The 18,974-nt window shown below is 54.0% G+C and overlaps 1 protein-coding gene across 3 annotated transcripts in view; it reads right to left on the minus strand.

The window, feature by feature from the left end:
- nckap1 (NCK-associated protein 1) overlaps positions 1–18,974 on the minus strand; it is a 173,353-nt gene that overhangs the window by 134,154 nt on the left and 20,225 nt on the right. For all 3 annotated transcript variants that reach the window (XM_069935894.1, XM_069935895.1, XM_069935896.1), the window contains exon 2: positions 16,005–16,115. In XM_069935894.1, the coding sequence (XP_069791995.1) occupies positions 16,005–16,115 (111 nt within the window). The remainder of the gene's footprint in view (positions 1–16,004; positions 16,116–18,974) is intronic.

Below are 18,974 nucleotides of genomic sequence, written 5' to 3' on the forward strand. Positions count from 1 at the left end.
CTTCTCAGGAAGGATAATTGGCAGAGCGCTGCACTCCACCACCTGACCTGCAAGCGTCTGGTTAGGGGCAGGCTGATGACTCAGTCAGCCCACAACCCATCTCCCCACTCACTCCTCTCCCTCCATGTGACAGCCTCACTGGGCCACTTCAGCCTTCGAGGCCGCTCTCTGTGGCTCAAAATGTGGCAGAGCAATGGCCGTCTTCCCTACCCATATACCCCCACTGAACTGTTGCAGTTTCATAGGGATTATGGGTAGGGAAGACAGCCATTGCTCTGCCGTGTATTTATGACAGGTGGCACTATGACACCAGCCACCCCGCCTCCATCGGATCCAGAGGGCACTACAAGGTGCCACTCAACATGAATGCGCCACAGGAGCAGCCTTTTAGGACTAGTGTCTGAAAGGCAAGTTTTCAGTTTTTGATCCACTCTTGTCGCCGCCCTCCAGACTGGCTTTTTTTTTAATAAATATACACAGAAGCTTTGGAATTACTCCAAATAAAAAATCAGCGAACTTACCTCCGGTGTATCCCGGTGTTGTTGTTTACACAGGGGCACTTTTACACAGTCTTCCTGTGTTGCAGAGTTTGTCGGAGGGGGAGCGCCATATTCATTAGGCCTGTTTCTTCGTAGTGGCTGCGGTCATTTTACACTAGAACCACTCCGCAAAAACATGTAGGGGTCCCAGTGGGAAAATTATGGGATGGAATTTACATAACAAATTCCGTCTCGACATTTTTCATGAAATTTTCTACTCATCAGTGGCTGCGTAAAAGTGCCGGCTGATTTCAGCCAACACTTTTATAGTAACCAAAAAGACAGTTCGACAAGGGCACATCCTTTGTTATGTACCTTCCAAGTTCAACCTTTGTAATGGACGCTTTTTAAAAAAAATGGCACTGAGCACCCCCCAACAGAAACAAACATCTCTTGGGGTGAGTGCTTCAGGAGCTTTTACGTAACTGGCTAACGTTAGCCGCTTTTAGGTGTTCCCAGGAAGATTATGTGCCGACAGTCGTGGCTAGGGAAGTTCTGCTGGCACGTTCAGGTGGCCACGGAGTGGACGCCTTTCTGGCACTTGAACGTGCTAGCTGACTGATAGCCGTCTAGCAGCTAAAGCCGGCTACTTGGGACAGCAGTCTGACAGCTCGCCTCCCCGCTGCCTGAAGCAGTCGGCAGGGGGACTGCAGGGCTGGGGCAGCCATCCCGGAGAATCCTGACTTATCAAAAGCTCTCACTTTTTAAATTTAGCAGGATCTTCTGTGCGAGCATAAGCCCCGTAGTCCCCTGCCGGCCACCCCAGCCCTGTAGTCCCATGCCAGGGGACTGTTAGGCAGCAGAGAGGGTAGCTGTCTGCAGCGGGAAGGGAAGCTTTCAGTAGGTCGTCAGCTGACAGTCAGCCTGCCCGCTGCTAGGCACCTGAAAGCTTTGCCTGAGCTGCTTTCAGCTGCAATGGGGAATACTCCGAGCAGGATATTATACCTATAGGAGAAGGGTAGGGTGAGTAGACCTCCTGGCCGGCTTTTCCCGTTTAAGATAGCCACCTGACAGCCGCACAGGAGTATAATGTGCGGCTTTACAGTCGGGTATTGTGGCCGTCTGAAAACTGCTTTTCAGTCTCGACTCCTCCTGCCTATCGTTACAGGGATCCCACACGTGCACTTGTGACACCCAGAGAACACAAGTAGGAATGGCATCCTGGTGTCAAACAACAGCCCGGAAAAACATGGTGATCCAGGTACACCCTGAATGTATACCTGCCAGCCTGCCCCCACCTCACCACGAGATAGCATGGGAGCAGGAGTCCAAGGCGTGGGATGTGCAAGCCAAGAGACAGCTCTGGGATTGGATGAACTTGCAATGCCTGCTCACAGACATTGATAGTAAAGGTCCTCAAATTTGCCAGAGGGACCAGGCATGCAAGTCGGTGAACAGACCAATTTCTTTCTCTACCCGCCCCTCTGACACTGGGGAGCAGCTCCCAGAGCACCCTACTCCATTGGAAACAGTGACCCTGTGTGGTCGAGGGTGGAGAAAAGCTGGTGAGGCATTGTCTTTGCATTTGATTATATGCTGTGTCCAGCACACAGAGGGCACTTCTGCATATATTAATCCCCTTAATTGGTACAGTTTTATTTTAACACATTTTTTCTCTTTTTTTAATTACAACATATACATAGAGTTATTGATCGACTTCATAGTGATTGCAGAGTAATGTGACTTCCAAGGAGTGGAATATTGTGTGTGGTGGAAACGTGGCCTCCTTACCTGTCTGGAATGTGTGTAATGTGGATGGTCACGTATAAGTTTTGAAACTTATTCAAAAGTCACATCACCTGTCGATCAAGGTTGGACTGCGGTCACTAATTAATGGACACCTTGCTGTTTTAAATACCTTTTAAATCGACTTAGCCTTACTGGCACCAAGCCATTGGTCCCAGCACCATAGAAAGTGCCACACGTGCTTGGCTCCCCATCTTGGCCATCGTCGAGGGAACATCCTGCCTCACTCCAGTCCAAGTACTAGGGAAGATGTGCACTGTTAAGGGTTGGGAGCATTTTAGTTAGTGACCCTTGCCACACGTGTATTGAGTTAAGGGGTGGCAGGTATCGTTTTGTTCTTCCTTGATTGTTTGTACACAGTTCGGGGGGATGGGGGGGGTGGGGGAAGAAAAAGTGAGAATCCCCATTGCAATAGTCCCATGCTCATCTATAAATTGTGGACGCGTTTTATTACCATGTTCCCCACACTCATCTTCTGTTAAGACAATGATTTGAGACCCAATGAATCTGTTGTCTTGCTCACAACAGCAGGTCTGCAGGGCAGAGAAGGAATTACTTGGAGATAATCACTGCCTGCAATTTGCTCAGCGGGTTACTTGTTATTTGCCAAGCATTGCCAATCTCCTGTTGCATATAGTTACAGACCATTCAAAACTACTCTTCGAAAAAGTTGGCGTTCATTTATCATCCAAGCGTACAAGTACAACGTGATGAAACAGCATTCTCCAGTCCTCAGTACTAAAACATGTAAACACGTCCAGACGCAAGAGACAAATGAAACATATGCAGTACGTATATACATATACAAAATAAATAAATAGTAATATCGGGGAGGGTTTGGATAAGCAGTTCATCATTCAGCAGTCTCATTGCCCGTGGAAAGAAGATATTTCTTAGCCTGATAGCTCTTGCTTTAATACTCCTGTATCACTTTCCCAGCAGTAGCAGCTGGAATTATGGTGGTGATAGGGGTCCTCAATGATTTTGCAAGCCCTCTTCAAACAACAATCCCAGTAGATCATGTTGATAGTGTGGGGGATGGGAGGGAGACCCCAGTGATCCTCTCCATCACTCTTACAGTCCTGTGGGTTGTCCTCCAATCCAATGCTCTTCAGCAACTGTACTACGCTGTGATGCAGATAAGCCACGACATTTCATAGAGCTGCTGGAGAAAGTTTGCAGGATGGTGGCCAGTAGCCTTACCAGTCTCAGTCTTCTCAGGAAGGGCAGCAATTGTTGCACGTGAGAGGTTGTGTGCCCAGATTAGGTCACTTCCTAAGTGTACTCTGAGCAATTTTGTGCTCTCTACTCTCTTCACTACCAAGTGCACCTTTGCGAAGTTCACAATCATCTCCTTTGTCTTATCCACATTGAGACTCAGATTGTTAATCTTGCACCAGCTAATGAGATTTTCCACTTCTTCTCTATAGTGCAATTCTTTGTGGTTGCTGAGAAGGTCAACTACTGTCAAGTCATCTATAAACTTGATGACTCTGTTAGAGCAGTATCTGGAAATGCAGTCGTGGGTCAATTGTGTGAACAGGAGCAGGCTGAGTACATAGCCCTGAGGTGCAAGAGTGTTCGCATGACTGTGCTCGATAGTCTGCTGCCAACCTGGACAGACCGTGGCCTTTCTGTTAGGAAGTACAAGATCCAGTTACAAAGAGGGGTCAACTTCTCCACCAGCCTCTGGGGAATGGTCAAATTAAAGAGTGAGCTGAAGTTGATTAACAACAGCCTGGCTATTCTCCAAGTGGATCAGGACAGAATGGAGGGCCGAGGAACAGTTCCATCTATAGACAAATTGAAATGGGTTCAGTTTCTCTGGGAGTTGCACAATGATGCTTCCCATCATTTGAAGCATTTCATAAAGGTGGAGTTCAGTGCCATTGAGGCCTATCACTGTCACCCTCTTTGAGACTAGGATGATGGTGGTCATCTTGAAACCAGCAGGGATGATGGACTGCAGCAGTGACATGCTGAGGATGTCCACAAGGACTTCTGTCAATTGGTCTTTCAGGACTCGACCAGGTATGGTGTCTGGTCCTGCTGCCTGTGTGGGTTCTCCACACCTGGGCCACAGCTACGCAGTAGGCCTGTTTCATCAGGGGACATCTAACCTTAAAATGGTGTAGTAAAGATCAAGGTGATTGCACCTTGGACACTGCCCAAACTCAAATCTTGTAACCAAGTCCCCAATGTTAAGATGCCTGCACCCTCTCATTATTGTTTGTGCACTAAATCCAATTCCAGTGCATGGACTGATGTCAATTTTATTACGGCTCCTGATACCAACTAATGAAATACAACCTTGTTGCCAAGGGCAGTCACTTTCATCTCTTGGAAATCAGATCTTTTGTCCATTATTGGTTGAAAGCATGGAACTAAGCATTTTGGGTGTGACAGTGCATCAACACACAGATTAATCTAAAGTAGAGCTGAACAAAAGCAGCTTTAGCAATAGTTTGCATAATTTTAATGTAAATGAGTAAAATCCAGTAATGTCAGTGTCAAAGTGCCGCAATTTAACAAGAGGTGTCTGGTTCAAACAATTTTACTTGATTTAGTCAGGTAACCAAGCAATTTTATTGTATTAAAACATTCATTTTCCACTGTGAGCCAGTAAAAAAAATGGTGCAGCTGGAAACTACATACTTACTATCGGATAGGGAATCTCAAGCATTATTAGTATCGTATTTTCCTAACCACAGCATAGCAAGTGTTTACCAACCCACATTGAAATAAACTACCCCGAAAATCAAGCACTGCGGGCTTCCTATTGTCAGTTTCAGTCACACACTGCCTGTGTTAAGGATTCTGATGTTCAACCGCAGTGAAGTTATCAAACTGGCTGAGCAGAACACACTGAAAATTTATTGAAAAGCAAACATGCAAAAGGTGCAATTTTAAAGTGTGCACTCCACGAACAAGAAAAAAATGGAATCTATATTTCAAAAGAATCACAATTTATTCAATCGACATTTTGGGGCCAGAAATTGACAATGAGTTTGGTTAACCAAGCTATTAAAAACAGTGACACAGAACATGCAATAACATGTTCCAGGAATTTTGCAGCAAGAATTGTTCACAACAATTTTCAGATCCCTGAATTTCCACTCTGAAGAAGGCTACAGAAGATGCAGTAGATGAATTAATGACAGCAATTTCAGCACTTAACATCCAAGATGATACAATCATAGTCTTCTTTTCTTTGGCTTGGCTTCGCGGACGAAGATTTATGGAGGGGGTAAAAAGTCCACGTCAGCTGCAGGCTCGTTTGTGGCTGACAAGTCCGATGCGGGACAGGCAGACACGATTGCAGCGGTTGCAAGGGAAAATTGGTTGGTTGGGGTTGGGTGTTGGGTTTTTCCTCCTTTGCCTTTTGTCAGTGAGGTGGGCTCTGCGGTCTTCTTCAAAGGAGGTTGCTGCCCGCCAAACTGTGAGGCGCCAAGATGCACGGTTTGAGGCGTTATCAGCCCACTGGCGGTGGTCAATGTGGCAGGCACCAAGAGATTTCTTTAGGCAGTCCTTGTACCTTTTCTTTGGTGCACCTCTGTCACGGTGGCCAGTGGAGAGCTCGCCATATAACACGATCTTGGGAAGGCGATGGTCCTCCATTCTGGAGACGTGACCCATCCAGCGCAGCTGGATCTTCAGCAGCGTGGACTCGATGCTGTCGACCTCTGCCATCTCGAGTACTTCGACGTTAGGGGTGTAAGTGCTCCAATGGATGTTGAGGATGGAGCGGAGACAACGCTGGTGGAAGCGTTCTAGGAGCCGTAGGTGGTGCCGGTAGAGGACCCATGATTCGGAGCCGAACAGGAGTGTGGGTATGACAACGGCTCTGTATACGCTTATCTTTGTGAGGTTTTTCAGTTGGTTGTTTTTCCAGACTCTTTTGTGTAGTCTTCCAAAGGCGCTATTTGCCTTGGCGAGTCTGTTGTCTATCTCATTGTCGATCCTTGCATCTGATGAAATGGTGCAGCCGAGATAGGTAAACTGGTTGACCGTTTTGAGTTTTGTGTGCCCGATGGAGATGTGGGGGGGCTGGTAGTCATGGTGGGGAGCTGGCTGATGGAGGACCTCAGTTTTCTTCAGGCTGACTTCCAGGCCAAACATTTTGGCAGTTTCCGCAAAGCAGGACGTCAAGCACTGAAGAGCTGGCTCTGAAGCGGCATCATCTGCAAAGAGTAGTTCACGGACAAGTTTCTCTTGTGTCTTGGTGTGAGCTTGCAGGCGCCTCAGATTGAAGAGACTGCCATCCGTGCGGTACCGGATGTAAACAGCGTCTTCATTGTTGGGGTCTTTCATGGCTTGGTTCAGCATCATGCTGAAGAAGATTGAAAAGAGGGTTGGTGCGAGAACACAGCCTTGCTTCACGCCATTGTTAATGGAGAAGGGTTCAGAGAGCTCATTGCTGTATCTGACCCGACCTCGTTGGTTTTCGTGCAGTTGGATAATCATGTTGAGGAACTTTGGGGGACATCCGATGCGCTCTAGTATTTGCCAAAGCCCTTTCCTGCTCACGGTGTCGAAGCTTTGGTGAGGTCAACAAAGGTGATGTAGAGTCCTTTGTTTTGTTCTCTGCACTTTTCTTGGAGCTGTCTGAGGGCAAAGACCATGTCAGTGGTTCCTCTGTTTGCGCGAAAGCCGCACTGTGATTCTGGGAGAATATTCTCGGCGACACTAGGTATTATTCTATTTAGTAGAATCCTAGCGAAGATTTTGCCTGCAATGGAGAGCAGCGTGATTCCCCTGTAGTTTGAGCAGTCTGATTTCTCGCCTTTGTTTTTGTACAGGGTGATGATGGTGGCATCACGAAGATCCTGAGGCAGTTTACCTTGGTCCCAACAAAGCTTGAAAAACTCATGCAGTTTGGCATGCAGAGTTTTGCCGCCAGCCTTCCAGACTTCTGGGGGGATTCCATCCATACCTGCTGCTTTGCCACTTTTCAGTTGTTCGATTGCCTTATATGCCTCATCCAGGGTGGGAACCTCATCCAGCTCTAGCCTTAGGGGCTGTTGAGGGAGCTGGAGCAGGGCGGAATCTTGGACTGAGCGGTTGGCACTGAAAAGAGATTGGAAGTGTTCTGACCATCGGTTGAGGATGGAGATCTTGTCGCTGAGGAGGACTTTGCCGTCTGAGCTGCGCAGCGGGCTTTGGACTTGGGGTGAGGGGCCGTACACAGCCTTTAGAGCCTCGTAGAAACCCCTGAAGTCGCCAATGTCCGCGCTGAGCTGTGTTCGTTTGGCGAGGCTAGTCCACCACTCATTTTGGATCTCCCGGAGTTTGCGCTGAAGATGGCTGCATGCGCGACGGAAGGCTTGTTTCTTCTCTGGACAGGACGGCTTTGTAAGGTGAGCCTGGTGGGCAGCTCGCTTCTTTGCCAGCAGCTCCTGGATTTCCTGGCTGTTTTCGTCAAACCAGTCCTTGTTTTTCCTGGAGGAGAAGCCCAGTACCTCTTCAGTGGATTGCAGTATGGTAGTCTTCAACTGATCCCAGAGGGTTTCAGGGGACGGGTCCGTGAGGCGGGTTGCAACGTCGAGCTTTGCTTTGAGGTTTGCCTGGAAGTTTCCTCTCGCTTCATCTGACTGCAGGTTTCCAACATTGAACCTCTTTCTGGGGGCTTTATTGTTCCTGGGCTTTGGCTTGAAGTGAAGGTTGAGCTTGCAGCGAACCAGCCGGTGGTCAGTGTGGCATTCCGCGCTAGGCATGACCCTGGTGTGGAGCACATCTTGTTTGTCACTTTCTCGCACCAGGATGTAGTCCAGGAGGTGCCAGTGTTTGGATCGGGGATGCATCCAGGTGGTCTTAAGGCTGTCCCTCTGCTGAAAAAGGGTGTTTGTAATGACAAGTCGCTGTTCTGCGCAGAGCTCCAACAGGAGGCGCCCATTGTCGTTGCACTTGCCGACGCCATGCTTGCCCAGGATTCCTGGCTAGGTTTCTGAGTCTTTGCCGACACGAGCGTTGAAGTCGCCCAGGATGACAACCTTGTCGGCTGTAGGGGTACGTTGGATGAGGTTGCGCAGGTCGGTGTAGAACTTGTTCTTTTCTGCTGGTTCCGCCTGGAGGGTTGGAGCATAGACACTGATGAGGGTGATGTGACGCTTGTTTTGAAGTGGGAGTCGCATGGACATGATTCGGTCAAAGAGGCCTATCGGAAGGTTTTCGAGTTTGGAGGCAATGAAGCTCTTGACCATGAAGCCTACACCAGATAGGCGTCGTTCATCCGAAGGCTTGCCAGAGAAGTAGAGTGTGTAGCCCGCGCCGCGTTCTTGGAGGCTGCCTACATCTGCCAGGCGGACTTCACTGAGAGCGGCTATGTCGATGTCAAGTCTGAGGAGTTCATGTGCAATGAGGGCAGACCGACGTTCAGGTCGGTGGCTGTCAGCCTTGTCTAGCATGGTTCTGATGTTCCAGCATGCTAGCTTGAGTTTGTGAGCATCTTTTGAGGGGGGAGGACGTGGAGGGGGGAGGACGTGGAGGGGGGAGGACGTGGAGGGGGGAGGACGTGGAGGGGGGAGGACGTGGAGGGGGGAGGACGTGGAGGGGGGAGGACGTGGAGGGGGGAGGACGTGGAGGGGGGAGGACGTGGAGGGGGGAGGACGTGGAGGGGGGAGGACGTGGAGGGGGGAGGACGTGGAGGGGGGAGGACGTGGAGGGGGGAGGACGTGGAGGGGGGAGGACGTGGAGGGGGGAGGACGTGGAGGGGGGAGGACGTGGAGGGGGGAGGACGTGGAGGGGGGAGGACGTGGAGGGGGGAGGACGTGGAGGGGGGAGGACGTGGAGGGGGGAGGACGTGGAGGGGGGAGGACGTGGAGGGGGGAGGACGTGGAGGGGGGAGGACGTGGAGGGGGGAGGACGTGGAGGGGGGAGGACGTGGAGGGGGGAGGACGTGGAGGGGGGAGGACGTGGAGGGGGGAGGACGTGGAGGGGGGAGGACGTGGAGGGGGGAGGACGTGGAGGGGGGAGGACGTGGAGGGGGGAGGACGTGGAGGGGGGAGGACGTGGAGGGGGGAGGACGTGGAGGGGGGAGGACGTGGAGGGGGGAGGACGTGGAGGGGGGAGGACGTGGAGGGGGGAGGACGTGGAGGGGGGAGGACGTGGAGGGGGGAGGACGTGGAGGGGGGAGGACGTGGAGGGGGGAGGACGTGGAGGGGGGAGGACGTGGAGGGGGGAGGACGTGGAGGGGGGAGGACGTGGAGGGGGGAGGACGTGGAGGGGGGAGGACGTGGAGGGGGGAGGACGTGGAGGGGGGAGGACGTGGAGGGGGGAGGACGTGGAGGGGGGAGGACGTGGAGGGGGGAGGACGTGGAGGGGGGAGGACGTGGAGGGGGGAGGACGTGGAGGGGGGAGGACGTGGAGGGGGGAGGACGTGGAGGGGGGAGGACGTGGAGGGGGGAGGACGTGGAGGGGGGAGGACGTGGAGGGGGGAGGACGTGGAGGGGGGAGGACGTGGAGGGGGGAGGACGTGGAGGGGGGAGGACGTGGAGGGGGGAGGACGTGGAGGGGGGAGGACGTGGAGGGGGGAGGACGTGGAGGGGGGAGGACGTGGAGGGGGGAGGACGTGGAGGGGGGAGGACGTGGAGGGGGGAGGACGTGGAGGGGGGAGGACGTGGAGGGGGGAGGACGTGGAGGGGGGAGGACGTGGAGGGGGGAGGACGTGGAGGGGGGAGGACGTGGAGGGGGGAGGACGTGGAGGGGGGAGGACGTGGAGGGGGGAGGACGTGGAGGGGGGAGGACGTGGAGGGGGGAGGACGTGGAGGGGGGAGGACGTGGAGGGGGGAGGACGTGGAGGGGGGAGGACGTGGAGGGGGGAGGACGTGGAGGGGGGAGGACGTGGAGGGGGGAGGACGTGGAGGGGGGAGGACGTGGAGGGGGGAGGACGTGGAGGGGGGAGGACGTGGAGGGGGGAGGACGTGGAGGGGGGAGGACGTGGAGGGGGGAGGACGTGGAGGGGGGAGGACGTGGAGGGGGGAGGACGTGGAGGGGGGAGGACGTGGAGGGGGGAGGACGTGGAGGGGGGAGGACGTGGAGGGGGGAGGACGTGGAGGGGGGAGGACGTGGAGGGGGGAGGACGTGGAGGGGGGAGGACGTGGAGGGGGGAGGACGTGGAGGGGGGAGGACGTGGAGGGGGGAGGACGTGGAGGGGGGAGGACGTGGAGGGGGGAGGACGTGGAGGGGGGAGGACGTGGAGGGGGGAGGACGTGGAGGGGGGAGGACGTGGAGGGGGGAGGACGTGGAGGGGGGAGGACGTGGAGGGGGGAGGACGTGGAGGGGGGAGGACGTGGAGGGGGGAGGACGTGGAGGGGGGAGGACGTGGAGGGGGGAGGACGTGGAGGGGGGAGGACGTGGAGGGGGGAGGACGTGGAGGGGGGAGGACGTGGAGGGGGGAGGACGTGGAGGGGGGAGGACGTGGAGGGGGGAGGACGTGGAGGGGGGAGGACGTGGAGGGGGGAGGACGTGGAGGGGGGAGGACGTGGAGGGGGGAGGACGTGGAGGGGGGAGGACGTGGAGGGGGGAGGACGTGGAGGGGGGAGGACGTGGAGGGGGGAGGACGTGGAGGGGGGAGGACGTGGAGGGGGGAGGACGTGGAGGGGGGAGGACGTGGAGGGGGGAGGACGTGGAGGGGGGAGGACGTGGAGGGGGGAGGACGTGGAGGGGGGAGGACGTGGAGGGGGGAGGACGTGGAGGGGGGAGGACGTGGAGGGGGGAGGACGTGGAGGGGGGAGGACGTGGAGGGGGGAGGACGTGGAGGGGGGAGGACGTGGAGGGGGGAGGACGTGGAGGGGGGAGGACGTGGAGGGGGGAGGACGTGGAGGGGGGAGGACGTGGAGGGGGGAGGACGTGGAGGGGGGAGGACGTGGAGGGGGGAGGACGTGGAGGGGGGAGGACGTGGAGGGGGGAGGACGTGGAGGGGGGAGGACGTGGAGGGGGGAGGACGTGGAGGGGGGAGGACGTGGAGGGGGGAGGACGTGGAGGGGGGAGGACGTGGAGGGGGGAGGACGTGGAGGGGGGAGGACGTGGAGGGGGGAGGACGTGGAGGGGGGAGGACGTGGAGGGGGGAGGACGTGGAGGGGGGAGGACGTGGAGGGGGGAGGACGTGGAGGGGGGAGGACGTGGAGGGGGGAGGACGTGGAGGGGGGAGGACGTGGAGGGGGGAGGACGTGGAGGGGGGAGGACGTGGAGGGGGGAGGACGTGGAGGGGGGAGGACGTGGAGGGGGGAGGACGTGGAGGGGGGAGGACGTGGAGGGGGGAGGACGTGGAGGGGGGAGGACGTGGAGGGGGGAGGACGTGGAGGGGGGAGGACGTGGAGGGGGGAGGACGTGGAGGGGGGAGGACGTGGAGGGGGGAGGACGTGGAGGGGGGAGGACGTGGAGGGGGGAGGACGTGGAGGGGGGAGGACGTGGAGGGGGGAGGACGTGGAGGGGGGAGGACGTGGAGGGGGGAGGACGTGGAGGGGGGAGGACGTGGAGGGGGGAGGACGTGGAGGGGGGAGGACGTGGAGGGGGGAGGACGTGGAGGGGGGAGGACGTGGAGGGGGGAGGACGTGGAGGGGGGAGGACGTGGAGGGGGGAGGACGTGGAGGGGGGAGGACGTGGAGGGGGGAGGACGTGGAGGGGGGAGGACGTGGAGGGGGGAGGACGTGGAGGGGGGAGGACGTGGAGGGGGGAGGACGTGGAGGGGGGAGGACGTGGAGGGGGGAGGACGTGGAGGGGGGAGGACGTGGAGGGGGGAGGACGTGGAGGGGGGAGGACGTGGAGGGGGGAGGACGTGGAGGGGGGAGGACGTGGAGGGGGGAGGACGTGGAGGGGGGAGGACGTGGAGGGGGGAGGACGTGGAGGGGGGAGGACGTGGAGGGGGGAGGACGTGGAGGGGGGAGGACGTGGAGGGGGGAGGACGTGGAGGGGGGAGGACGTGGAGGGGGGAGGACGTGGAGGGGGGAGGACGTGGAGGGGGGAGGACGTGGAGGGGGGAGGACGTGGAGGGGGGAGGACGTGGAGGGGGGAGGACGTGGAGGGGGGAGGACGTGGAGGGGGGAGGACGTGGAGGGGGGAGGACGTGGAGGGGGGAGGACGTGGAGGGGGGAGGACGTGGAGGGGGGAGGACGTGGAGGGGGGAGGACGTGGAGGGGGGAGGACGTGGAGGGGGGAGGACGTGGAGGGGGGAGGACGTGGAGGGGGGAGGACGTGGAGGGGGGAGGACGTGGAGGGGGGAGGACGTGGAGGGGGGAGGACGTGGAGGGGGGAGGACGTGGAGGGGGGAGGACGTGGAGGGGGGAGGACGTGGAGGGGGGAGGACGTGGAGGGGGGAGGACGTGGAGGGGGGAGGACGTGGAGGGGGGAGGACGTGGAGGGGGGAGGACGTGGAGGGGGGAGGACGTGGAGGGGGGAGGACGTGGAGGGGGGAGGACGTGGAGGGGGGAGGACGTGGAGGGGGGAGGACGTGGAGGGGGGAGGACGTGGAGGGGGGAGGACGTGGAGGGGGGAGGACGTGGAGGGGGGAGGACGTGGAGGGGGGAGGACGTGGAGGGGGGAGGACGTGGAGGGGGGAGGACGTGGAGGGGGGAGGACGTGGAGGGGGGAGGACGTGGAGGGGGGAGGACGTGGAGGGGGGAGGACGTGGAGGGGGGAGGACGTGGAGGGGGGAGGACGTGGAGGGGGGAGGACGTGGAGGGGGGAGGACGTGGAGGGGGGAGGACGTGGAGGGGGGAGGACGTGGAGGGGGGAGGACGTGGAGGGGGGAGGACGTGGAGGGGGGAGGACGTGGAGGGGGGAGGACGTGGAGGGGGGAGGACGTGGAGGGGGGAGGACGTGGAGGGGGGAGGACGTGGAGGGGGGAGGACGTGGAGGGGGGAGGACGTGGAGGGGGGAGGACGTGGAGGGGGGAGGACGTGGAGGGGGGAGGACGTGGAGGGGGGAGGACGTGGAGGGGGGAGGACGTGGAGGGGGGAGGACGTGGAGGGGGGAGGACGTGGAGGGGGGAGGACGTGGAGGGGGGAGGACGTGGAGGGGGGAGGACGTGGAGGGGGGAGGACGTGGAGGGGGGAGGACGTGGAGGGGGGAGGACGTGGAGGGGGGAGGACGTGGAGGGGGGAGGACGTGGAGGGGGGAGGACGTGGAGGGGGGAGGACGTGGAGGGGGGAGGACGTGGAGGGGGGAGGACGTGGAGGGGGGAGGACGTGGAGGGGGGAGGACGTGGAGGGGGGAGGACGTGGAGGGGGGAGGACGTGGAGGGGGGAGGACGTGGAGGGGGGAGGACGTGGAGGGGGGAGGACGTGGAGGGGGGAGGACGTGGAGGGGGGAGGACGTGGAGGGGGGAGGACGTGGAGGGGGGAGGACGTGGAGGGGGGAGGACGTGGAGGGGGGAGGACGTGGAGGGGGGAGGACGTGGAGGGGGGAGGACGTGGAGGGGGGAGGACGTGGAGGGGGGAGGACGTGGAGGGGGGAGGACGTGGAGGGGGGAGGACGTGGAGGGGGGAGGACGTGGAGGGGGGAGGACGTGGAGGGGGGAGGACGTGGAGGGGGGAGGACGTGGAGGGGGGAGGACGTGGAGGGGGGAGGACGTGGAGGGGGGAGGACGTGGAGGGGGGAGGACGTGGAGGGGGGAGGACGTGGAGGGGGGAGGACGTGGAGGGGGGAGGACGTGGAGGGGGGAGGACGTGGAGGGGGGAGGACGTGGAGGGGGGAGGACGTGGAGGGGGGAGGACGTGGAGGGGGGAGGACGTGGAGGGGGGAGGACGTGGAGGGGGGAGGACGTGGAGGGGGGAGGACGTGGAGGGGGGAGGACGTGGAGGGGGGAGGACGTGGAGGGGGGAGGACGTGGAGGGGGGAGGACGTGGAGGGGGGAGGACGTGGAGGGGGGAGGACGTGGAGGGGGAGGACGTGGAGGGGGGAGGACGTGGAGGGGGGAGGACGTGGAGGGGGGAGGACGTGGAGGGGGGAGGACGTGGAGGGGGGAGGACGTGGAGGGGGGAGGACGTGGAGGGGGAGGACGTGGAGGGGGAGGACGTGGACCTGTCCTCGGGCCTGCGCAAAGGAGCTTTTAGGTGGAGTGCAGTGCGCGCAGTACTGGCCCCACCCTTTACACCCATGGTTCGTGTGCAGTGGCCAAGCAAGCTGGGACGTGGCAGCGAGGTCCTTGGGTCGTAGGTTTTATATCGGAGTGGCCTTCTCCTATGCAGGTTTCTTACCCGGGCTGGAGGGGCCTGCCTCCCCTCCTAGGTCGGTCCATACTGCCCGGACCGGGGCCGAGGCCGCCGCAGTTCACCCTGTGCCTGGATTGGGGCCGCCGCCTCCCACTCTCTGCCCGGATCGGGGCCTTCGCCTGCCCCACTCGACCGAGGCCGTGGCCGCCGTCTGCCCCTTGCTCCTGCCCGGATCGGGGCCGCCGCCGTCTACCCTTCGCCCGGACCGGGGCCGGGGCCGCTGCTGCTCTCCCTGTGCCCGGACTGGGGCCGCTGCTGCTCTCCCTGTGCCCGGACTAGGGCCGCTGCCTCCCACTCCCTGTCCGGACCGGGGCCTCCGCCTGCCTCACTCGACAATCATAGTATTACAATAGTAAATGTTACATTTCTCCAGTTCTACAACTACACGTGGAGACTGAATAATCAGATCTGGGTTTAAGGATCAACAAGTAACACTTGACCAGCACACCTGCTTCCAATTCGGAAGATCATGGATATCTCAACCCAGAGCCTTGTGAACCAAATCTCCAGGACAGAAGGAACTGCCATCTTTAAACAGACACTCTTTCTGCTCTCCAGAGGTTTAAAAAAAAACCTCATCAATATCACTTTGCTGTCCATGGAACATCACTGCTAACAAATGGTTGTGACCTTCACGTTACAAAGATTTTAAATTACTCTGTTGACTATAATCCAATTTAGGTTGAGAAAAGTGCATTTTGAGGCATGACAGCCTTATGCAACAATGCAATTCACCTTCAGAAACAGGATATCAATTCGCCTTCCCAAATGTGATATTGTTATGTAATTCGAGTAAAAAAATGATTTCACATCTATAAATGCAAAGCTCATAGCTCCGGATCTAAGTGGAGCTCAATACAAGATTAACAAGAAAAATGAAGCGCAGGTAATATAATGCCAATAATTGAGAATTAATTTCTACTTGCATTTTCTACCTCATCTTGCATTGAAATTTCTCATTTTTAAACAAAAAAATTTCATGTACTATTTCCCACAATTTAGTCAAGACTCATCAATTTCAGCCTTGAATTTACTAAACAACTACGCAACCTGAGCTAATGAATGAAGAGCTCCAAAGATCATGTGTCAAGAAGTTTCCATTTATCCCAAATAAAAAATTGAAGCAATTCCTTTTCTTTTTAGATATCCAACACTATAACAGGCCTGTGCTCCCATGAGCCCTTGCTGCCCCTTTATACCCAATTGACCATCAACCCACATACGTTTTCATATGCATTATCCTGGATTCTCCAGCCAAATAGAATGGCCTCTAAATCTTCACCATCACAGCGAGTATTTTAATGAAAAACTATTTTACAGATTTACTCCAAAACCAGATTATTCTACAATAAATACGGCAGCATTGCAATTCAATTATACAATCTCAAAAACTTCAATATAGGCTGTCTTCTGCACAGATTTTAAATACAAATGTTTAAAAACAAATAGAATTTGAATCATTTTTGCTAGATAGTAACAAAATTACAGAAATGTTAGATTGAATACTTACACTGTTGTTGCGAGTATCAACAACTGGAAACTTTTTGACAATGTATTTGACCGCAGATTCCAAGTTTTTGTCAATTAAATATGATGGCTTTGCTTTTGGATCCCCACAAGCCTGCAACAAAGAGACGCTTTATTAGTATCAGAATATCTTCTATTGATACCTACAATCATTCAGTGAAATTTAGGAGTTTCAATGCATCTTTAGTGGAGGTGATAGAATGATGCACTTACAAGGGATCACCACAATTGGAAGATGCAATGGGAGATAGAGAACAGGAAATGTGCTACGGAACAGACAGAAAGCAGCTATAGACCACTGAGTGAATGGTTTACTCCCAAGGTGAAGAAAGGGAATGCATTTTAAAACTAATGATATAGGAATACAAGGCATTCAAAACGAAGATTGCAAATTTCAAACTTTGTAAGCAGCACTGGTGATTGTGTTATGTCAAGTCAACCCGAGCCTATCAATAGGGAAAACAACTGAAGACTGCATTTGTTCGCTAATCAATCAAGGACATTTTCTTTTCAAGAATGAAAATAATTCAGATCAGGAAAAAAAAAACTTAGACTAACGTAGAAAACCAGAATTTTATCAATCTTTCTTGTTACCGATTTCTAAAGTTCATCCATGGGCCTACTTTTTGAGAAGAGAAAAGACATGGGTGATGAGATTGGTCTGATAGCAGAGGGAAGGTGAAAAGCTTTGCAAACCTTCCAAACTTGTCCTTGCTGTGGAAGCATTGTAACAGAAAAAGAGAACACATGTGAAATACAAGTTTTAACATCCGACATGCCTCTACACAGAGTAGGAAACAATACTTTAAATGCCTAGTTACAAATATGTAAAAGGATGAAGAAAATCTCAAACTACTCATGCTTCCATTTTAACTACAGAAATTCAAATTTACATTAACACCATACATGAATAAAACGTATTACGCATGGTTAAACCCACAAATTCAGACAATACATGCAAAACCATGCAGGACAGCCGAGAAAGTTAGCATAAATTGTTTAGAGTTTAAAAAAAACATTACACATGCAATTGTAGACAATTTAGACAAAGGAATTTAAAGAAAAATAGAAATAATTTGCAACCTGAGATGTTAAACAATCTACTATAGATTTACAGTAAAGCAATGAACACAGACACTGCCAAAAAGCAGAGTTTCCAAAGCAATTTTACGATTACAATTTTAGCATGCATATTTAAAATTGCCAAATAAACAGATTCGTATTTGCTTTGAAGCTTTTAAATGTTGCTATTGAAATTGTTCAACTATGGCAACCATATCTTGATCCAATTTTCCTTTTACAGTACGTAGACTTAAAAAGGACATTTAAAAGATACTGCTAAAGTATTGTATACAATTAAAATTCGCAACAAGGGTAAAATTGCTTTCATCTGTGTTCGTTTTCAGTACCCTGCATCCACAAAGAAACAAAATTGGCATTTTTGTTTTCTACATCCTGCACTACACTGTCGAATGGAAAGCAAATTGTCAAGTGTAGCTATGGTTGGGAGGGGAAGGATGGCATTTTCCCTCAAGGGGTTTCCTGACAAATAAAAGGACAGCAGTAACTTCATGTTTGTAATTTGACTAAGTGAAATAAAAATAAACCAAAGATTCAAATTTTAGAATTTGGAGAATAGGAACCAAAATTCTGGTTGTTTAATATATAATTCTCTTATTAAGTCTTGAACTCATCCATTAATGCATGTTGGAAAAATACTGCATTTTACAGGAATGAATAATATGCAGGTAGATATTTAAAAACCTCAAACAATGCAACTACATGTAGCAAGAAAGATTTACAGTGAAAGCTCTAAATTTCAACTGCATCATTTATCACCACACCAATTAAATTCATGCCCATAATTCCCAGCATTCTTCCAAACAGTTTTATGACTAACAAAACCAGCTCAAAGTGGAGAGAAAAATAAATCACAGAAGAGTTATGACCACCGTAAGCAATTCTTCATTATGTCCCCAACATCAGAAAACCATGGTCAATCCTGTTGGTACTCCACCAACATCTTGCAAATCGTGCATTTCTATAGCATCTATTAACATAGAATATTGTAGGTTTCTGGATGACAGAATTATCAAAAATATGAGAGCCAATCACAGAATATTTAAGTTTGATCAGTAATATGAGGTGGAGGGTATAAAGAAAGATTTAAAGGCTTGATGACCAAACGTTTTTCAGTACTCTCTTCCCAATATTAATTTCTCTTCTTTCCTCGCTTGCGCTAGACCATTGGATCCCTAACATTTCTGGAACTATTTTTGTTATACTTTGAGAAATACATGTTGCCATTTCTTTATGCCCCGTCATAAATGATCCCATTTGAGACTACAACTCAGGGACAATGCCTTACTTTTTAGTGAAGTATATCCAAGACAAATAAAGAGGAACTGCTTATCCTAGAACACAGTGAATCAAAGATAGGTACTATCTTTGGTACCTATGCAGTGCCAATTGCATTTCCAAAGAAACTGGTGTTCGAGTTCAATATATTGACAGCTGAGCAGAAGAGATCTCAGAGTTGGCTCATAGCTTGGACTGTATAATTAAAAAGCCAATATATTTGCACAAAGCCATCATCATCTGCTTTCTCACCAAAGGTTCCATGTACTCTCAAGTTCAACCATTAATGGGAGTATTTCAAACAGCACACTCGTCTGGAGCCCTCCCCCGTAGTGTCCAGTTTGCCACGTGATCATTGATTTTGATGCCTCAAGTAGTGAAATATCAATAATTGGTGTGCAGGCTGGGTGTATGACTGGAGGTAGGACTAGAGATGGGACTACCAGGATAAGGAACATATGCAAAGGTGTAGTTTATGCTGAGATTGGAAGAGTAGGTAGATGCGCTGACTTATCTTCCCTTTGCTGCAGTGGCTCCAAACCTTTTTCTTCCCACTCACATCCCACTTTAAATCATCCCTATGCCATCAGTGCTC

The sequence above is a fragment of the Narcine bancroftii genome, chromosome 4 (genome assembly GCF_036971445.1).
Source record: "Narcine bancroftii isolate sNarBan1 chromosome 4, sNarBan1.hap1, whole genome shotgun sequence".
Classification (NCBI taxonomy): domain Eukaryota; kingdom Metazoa; phylum Chordata; class Chondrichthyes; order Torpediniformes; family Narcinidae; genus Narcine; species Narcine bancroftii.